Genomic DNA, 7,053 nt, shown 5'->3' on the forward strand with positions numbered 1-7,053 from the left:
TACTGCAAGATGCATAAAAAGCAGCAGCCCCTGTTCGTAATTTCTCATGCTCAATGCAATTCTGCCCAGTACAGTCTGTAATATTGTTTTCCACCAAGGAGGGTTTACTGACCGCCTTGTTAACATCACTAAACATTACAAGAATGTGGTTCTATTCAACTGAATACCAGCAATGCATGGGAAAGTGAAACCTCTAAATGAGCAATGTGCTGTACTGTATGCTGGGCCCTTCTTGTTGTGTAGCTTTTGGCATTGATCAGCAGTTCCCCATTAATAACTCTGAAGATTGTCACTATCCAGTTATAGCACTGTACCCATGCACTGGGTGTTGCCAAGTTACTGCATCCTGGAGGACAGAGTTCAGCCCGAAGGTCTCAGTCTGGCCTTTGACCACTAGGGGACGCTGTAGCGAGGCGAGGCGAGTCTCCAGCCAAAATTAAAGTGGAACCACTGAGCGCCTGAATAGCACTTCTATATTCTATTATGAAGCCTTATATTCAAGAATGTGTCATTTTAGTATAGCACTAATATTAAATACATGTATACAGTGTATCTTTTATAACATGCTGAAGATCCTACTTACCAATGAGTCTCTTACAACTTCACTCTTGTAAAAGGCTGAAGACAGGGGAAAAAATGACGATGCGTCAGTATTTTGTTTAGTGTGTAACATGAAAGCAATGTGAAAAATGCATTCGTGTTTTGAACAAACCAGTACAAGATATGGATCTTTATCTTGAAGCAAAAGTTTCAAGCAAACTGGCTTTACAATTGTGCAGGAAAAGACTTTTTGAAAACCAAACTTTAAAGAAAAACCATTCCTTCTGCCGCCTGTCTGGATCCAGCAGGTAAGTGGGCTAAAACTTCTAATTTTAGAAGAAAAGCCACCAGGGGCACACTGCACGTGACGTGATCAATGTGGCGCTGCCACAATTTTCAACAAGCTCGCTATTTGATTAAGTTTCTATATATAACGTAATCATCCTCATTTTACTGTGTCCCCGTCATCGTTCACTGCTGTTTTAGACAGATGATCATTTATACTGCCCCCCCCCTACCCCCACCCCCCCCCACACACACACACACACACACACACACACACAACAATTCTGCAGAGAATCTTTCACTTCTTCTTTACACTCATTCGGAGCACGCAAACATTTCAATCAAATCAAACACTAGAGACCAGGTGTAGCCAAAGCCAGCCCTTCTACACAAGCTCTTTGTTTGTGAGCTGACAGCAGCTTACCTCTGAATATTCGAGAGCCGGCGCACAAGTGCAGTGTAAAGAGCGTGTCCAGCAGCGGAGAGCCGTTCCTGTTAACAATATTCCGGGCTGCGATGCTTCGAAGGTGACGCAGGCGTCGCTGTGCAACAAAACAGACACAGAAAAAACACTTGAAAAAGTCATCGACTTGCAAGACGGACCTGCAAGCGCTGAGGCTTATGGGACTGCTGGGCCTGGGGTTAGTCCGGTTCTGAAACCCAAATCCTACCTCAGTCAAACAATCAGTTTCACAAGCAGCGCTGGTCAAAGCATAGCTACTCGGAAGATTACCAAGCTGAAAATCCAGCAGGACTACTCTACTGAAAAAAAAAGGGGGGTGCAAATAATGATACAACTGGGGCTTATTGCAAAGCTAGCTGGGCCTCAGCCCCAGCTTGTACACTTGTACAAAGCCTGTCAGAGCACTGGAGGGAGTCTAGTGAATGTATCGGGTCTCAGCGGGGTCCTCCTCCTCCTCCTCGTGTGTGTCTGCTGGTACCACAGAGGATCTGATGCTGTGCCCCTATAATGCTGACCAGCACAGGAAAACGTTTCCCACCCTTGGCACGGCAGACCATGATTTACCAGCGCAGTTCTCTTAATAAAAGATCTATCCTTGATCCAAATATACTTTATATATAACATCAGGACTTGAAACAATGAGAGTGACTTCGCTGCAATGAACCAGTAAACAGATCCCAATAGGACTCTCTTATACTGCAATGTAGCCAGAGTTCAAGAGTGGAGGCAGGTAACGGATTCATGAGAAACTCCAAAGGAATGGAAACTCATACTGTGACTACATCAAGTCATGTATTGGCAACACAGACTTATGCAACCATAGCCAACATAAACAGCTAGTTAATTTAAAATCATCACTTATGTGCCATTGAAGATTCTGCAACTACATCCCGTTAGTGAACACACATTAACTGATGGCTATATGAATACAGAAAAGTGCAATGATTTTAAATGAAGGGCAGTGAATTTCCACTGGGTCGTTCGCTGTACAGTACGCTTCTGGCTTACAATACATTATCACTGCCCCTTTGCTAAAATAAAAATAGGGATGTTTAAATAAAATGGTATTGTGGTTCAAGAAGGGGTTCAAAGAAAGGCTATTGCTCAGCAGTTGCAGTCACTGCAGGTTTAAATGCACGCCACTCCCTTGCGTGTTACTCTGGTTTATTAAGCTCACAATAAAACGGATCACTGCTGTGCAATAGGAGTCTTACTGTATTTCCCTCCCAGAATGTGGACAATGGTTCACAGTAAACATATATAGAGCGATTTTAGTCGGGATCGTAACCTTCTTATGAAAAAAAGAACATTGCAAAGAACAAAAAAAAACCTTTATTGCACCAAGGCACAGAGTACTGGAAGATCAAATGAGCTAAAATGCTGTTCTGGACAAGTACAGTCCACAACGCTGAAACCGACAAGCATTTCAGAGTATCCGATGTCATTGTAAGGGTTTATGCTTTATTTGCAGAGAGAATGCTCCACTGAACCTGTGTCAGCATGTAAAGTACTGCCCTGTGCCTCTCCAATATCCTACACACAGTTATCCCTTGATAAACACATTGTGCCCCCTGTACAGCACGCTCTGCACTGTCAGCCCTGTGCCTCTCCAATATCCTGCACACAGTTAACCCTTGATAAACACATTGTGCCCCCTTTACAGCACGCTCTGCACTGTCAGCCCTGTGCCTCTCCAATATCCTACACACAGTTAACCCTTGATAAATACATTGTGCCCCCTTTACAGCACGTTCTGCACTGTCAGCCCTGTGCCTCTCCAATATCCTGCACACAGTTAACCCTTGATAAACACATTGTGCCCCCTGTACAGCACGCTCTGCACTGTCAGCCCTGTGCCTCTCCAATATCCTGCACACAGTTATCCTTGATAAATACATTGTGCCCCCTGTACAGCACGCTCTGCACTGTCAGCCCTGTGCCTCTCCAATACCCTGCACACAGTTAACCCTTGATAAATACATTGTGCCCCCTGTACAGCACGCTCTGCACTGTCAGCCCTGTACCTCTCCAATATCCTGCACACAGTTATCCTTGATAAATACATTGTGCCCCCTGTACAGCACGCTCTGCACTGTCAGCCCTGTACCTCTCCAATATCCTACACACAGTTAACCCTTGATAAATACATTGTGCCCCCTGTACAGCACGCTCTGCACTGTCAGCCCTGTGCCTCTCCAATACCCTGCACACAGTTAACCCTTGATAAATACATTGTGCCCCCTGTACAGCACGCTCTGCACTGTCAGCCCTGTACCTCTCCAATATCCTGCACACAGTTAACCCTTGATAAATACATTGTGCCCCCTGTACAGCACGCTCTGCACTGTCAGCCCTGTACCTCTCCAATATCCTACACACACTTAACCCTTGATAAATACATTGTGCCCCCTGTACAGCACGCTCTGCACTGTCAGCCCTGTGCCTCTCCAATACCCTGCACACAGTTAACCCTTGATAAATACATTGTGCCCCCTGTACAGCACGCTCTGCACTGTCAGCTGCATGTTGCTTGCTTTGCCCATGTGAGACATGAACACTGTGGATTGTATGTCCACAAAGTAAAAACACAGTAAAACATTTCACCTGGGCTAATAGCAGGCAGCGATTATTTCAGCTGCCACAACGTTCTGATTTCAGGCTCCTTTCCGCTTTCGGTACAGTATCTGCAGGAAACACCACGTATTCAGCTAGTTACAGTAAAGCATGCATTGTTCTTTCACTGCTCGTACTGCCTGGAAAACGGATGCCACTGTTCTTGAACAGTTGTTTACAGTAAACCAGCAGTGAAAGCTTGAATCAGGAATTACCACATAACTTCAGGCACTAGGAAATTCCTCCAGTCTAACCTCGGCAGAACAGCTTACAGCGTACGAATGAATTGTGCCGTGGTTCAGTGAACAATGTCAATGACAGGGACACACTGGGCTCTATAAGCAGGTGACAGTAAATGTACCCTAATTACAGGCATACAAATGCTTTCTAGTCCTATATGCTGTAAAGGCATGCAAATATTTCATGAATATGGCTTCCTGTACTTAATCTACAGTGAATCTTAATGGAAGAATTCTTCTGAAGTCAGTTGCTGCAACCAGAGGCAAGCATGGTCTCTCTGCAAGATCATCTAATGAAATAATTGTGAGCGTTGTGCAAGCATGTAAATGCTACAATTCCTGTGTTTACCAGTCAGAGATCATTTAGAGTGGTTTCCTGCAAGCCTGGGGCAGCAGCCATTTCCAAACGCTCAACCCTCCTGGGATACCATCGCTTGGAAAGAAACTGACAATGCAAACATCACATGATAATCACGCACGGTAGAACAATCTGCAAAAACAATTAATATTACAGCAAGTGGTCATTTTAAAAGAGTTTACCAAGACAGGGGGCCCATACTGAAAGCAAACCAAAGTCTTCAGCCACCTCAGAATACAGAATAAAACCCCATTATTAAACCGTACTGGTACAGAAGGACACGTGGATTTGTGTACATGCAATCAGAACATGCCAGGTGGCCAGTGGTGGGTGCAGGGGATTGTGACATCACCACATCTGTATGCAGCAGAGACTCTGCACAAAACCCTGCCCCCTGATTCTACACCAGCAGAAAACAAAACCCTGCCCCCTGATTCTACACCAGCAGAAAACACAATCACGTCAAACAAGGGCACGCCTGCTCCGTCACCATTATACATGCTGATCTCCATTTTTAAAGCAGGTATGGAAATAAGATACCCATTTCATAGCAGTTTGATCCATTCCTGGTTTTACTGGGAGTTTAATAAGAAACACCTGAGCTTGTTACCTACATACTGTGGCTAATCAAGCACATACTAAAACCTGGAATGGGTGAAACTGCTACGCAATAGGAGCCTTATTTCCGTCTCACTGGCATTCGTTCATATTGAACACACCGTAGAATAACACTGCATTCTCCTATAGGGCAGCCCTCACTGCATTCACCAAGCACATTGTTTAATAATCCACTGGGTTATATTTTCACTTCCTGAATGTAGTTTTAACTGTGGAGAGACAGCCCTTGAAAGTGAAGTCTGCCTGCCGTCATGTCACTTCAGTTACAGCTCATGCAGCAGTCAGGGATGGAAAAGCAAGCCTCCTATTGCATAGCAGCTTCACCCATTCCAGGTTTTATTACAAGCCACAGTGTATTCAGTACTGTAGGTACAGTAAAAAGCACATAATGAAACTAATAATCCTACATGTTCGTTTACAGGAAACAACAGCTGGGCAGTGTTGACAGTTTCAACACATTCAATCAGAATAAACCCTGATCGTTGTCCATATGCGAGACCACGGTACGGTTAAATACTCATTCTAACCCCGAACCCCGTCACTGGCTTGCAGTGCGGTACTTATGTACTTCACTTCCTGAGGCATTACAAAGGTCCAGGCACGAAACCAAAAACACACGACACGCTTTAATCACGAAATAGTGTCGCCACCATGTTCCGCTTGCACAGATGAGGACAGGGAGGGAGCGGCTTGATAACAACGCCGCGGCAAACTGCATGTCCTTTCACGAGTGACAGGGCGACGTGTGTCAATCTTGTGGATTATTTTTGTCTTTAATTGCTGCTGTACGGTTTGACTGGCTCTCTCTACACATGCCGGTATTGTACATATGTTGGGAGCAATAGCATGCAAGGCCATCGCATGCTCAAAAGATCCCACACAACAGCATACACGAAGCGCAGGGTGGTGAACTGGGCTTTCCGTACAGAGCAGAGCACCCAGCGCCGGCTGCCCTACGTACTTGCTGAGACAGGAGGTCGACGTGCAGGGCCCTGCTGGACGGGACCGGTACCCCGGTGTTGGACAGATTGACAGCGGCGACAGAAACAACAGCATCCCGGCCGGTGGTGGAGCTCATTTCGGGTCTTCGGGCTTCCGCTTCATTCAAATAAACTACGCATCACTCCCCAGATTTAGCCATGATTAAAAAAACACAACTGGAGGTGTACAAATCAAAAAGAAGCTATCCTGCGTAGTGTGTGATTGTAAGAGGTTAATAAGAGAAAGCGCTATAACCTGTCTGCACCCCCAAATAAACACACACGCAGGGAACCGCGATCACTCAGGAAACCATCACAGCGCTCCTCCGCCCCGGCGCTGAGCGTCAAAGCCTCTATCGGCTTGCTGGCTGGTTCCGAGCGGTGTCAATCTCTCAGCGAGGCGGGGTTTTAGAGGCGTGCTGCTCGCTATTGGTTAAGCCGGTATTAGCAATGGGAAATGGGCGTGGTGGATGCTGCAGGGCTGTCGGTACGGTCATGCTGTGACTGGGCTGTCAATAATGCATGATCGATGGATAAGTGATAAAGGGATTCCGGCGGCTTTGATTGCTGCAGAAGTGGCCGTGCTGTTAGACTTCAAATATCCGTGTTTTTTTGTTCGGTTTCTTTGGGATTAAAGGTAAACCTCGTAATTTAGATCGTTAGGGGAGTAATCGCTTCAGATTAAAGTCTAAAGTTTACCAGTTAACCCGTTGCGCACCAATAATAGAAATGCGGGCTTCCTTATTGCAAGTGCGTACCGGGTGTACATGTGTAACAGGAAAAGCATGTTTCATAAAAGGCAGCGAGGGTGCTCACGCTTGCAAGGTCAAGCGTGTTATCGGCTGTGACCCAGACCTGCCTAACCTCCTGATTCTCTATTGCGTCTCAAGGTCTCTGTGATCTGTCAACGATCTGCAGCTTTTATCGCTGACCCTAATTAAAAATACCAGTCCCCAT

The 7,053-nt window shown here is 45.8% G+C and overlaps 1 protein-coding gene across 1 annotated transcript; it reads right to left on the bottom strand.

The window, feature by feature from the left end:
- Nucleotides 1-556: 556 nt before the first annotated feature.
- On the bottom strand, nucleotides 557-6,420 carry LOC121312606 (UV radiation resistance-associated gene protein-like). The gene is made up of 3 exons (XM_041244322.1): nucleotides 6,078-6,420; nucleotides 1,250-1,367; nucleotides 557-618 (listed from the first exon to the last, which is right to left on the bottom strand). Exons 1-3 carry the CDS (start codon nucleotides 6,192-6,194, stop codon nucleotides 557-559), a joined length of 297 nt encoding a protein of 98 aa, XP_041100256.1. The 5' UTR covers nucleotides 6,195-6,420.
- Nucleotides 6,421-7,053: the final 633 nt, after the last annotated feature.

This window comes from Polyodon spathula, unplaced genomic scaffold (genome assembly GCF_017654505.1).
Source record: "Polyodon spathula isolate WHYD16114869_AA unplaced genomic scaffold, ASM1765450v1 scaffolds_4102, whole genome shotgun sequence".
Classification (NCBI taxonomy): domain Eukaryota; kingdom Metazoa; phylum Chordata; class Actinopteri; order Acipenseriformes; family Polyodontidae; genus Polyodon; species Polyodon spathula.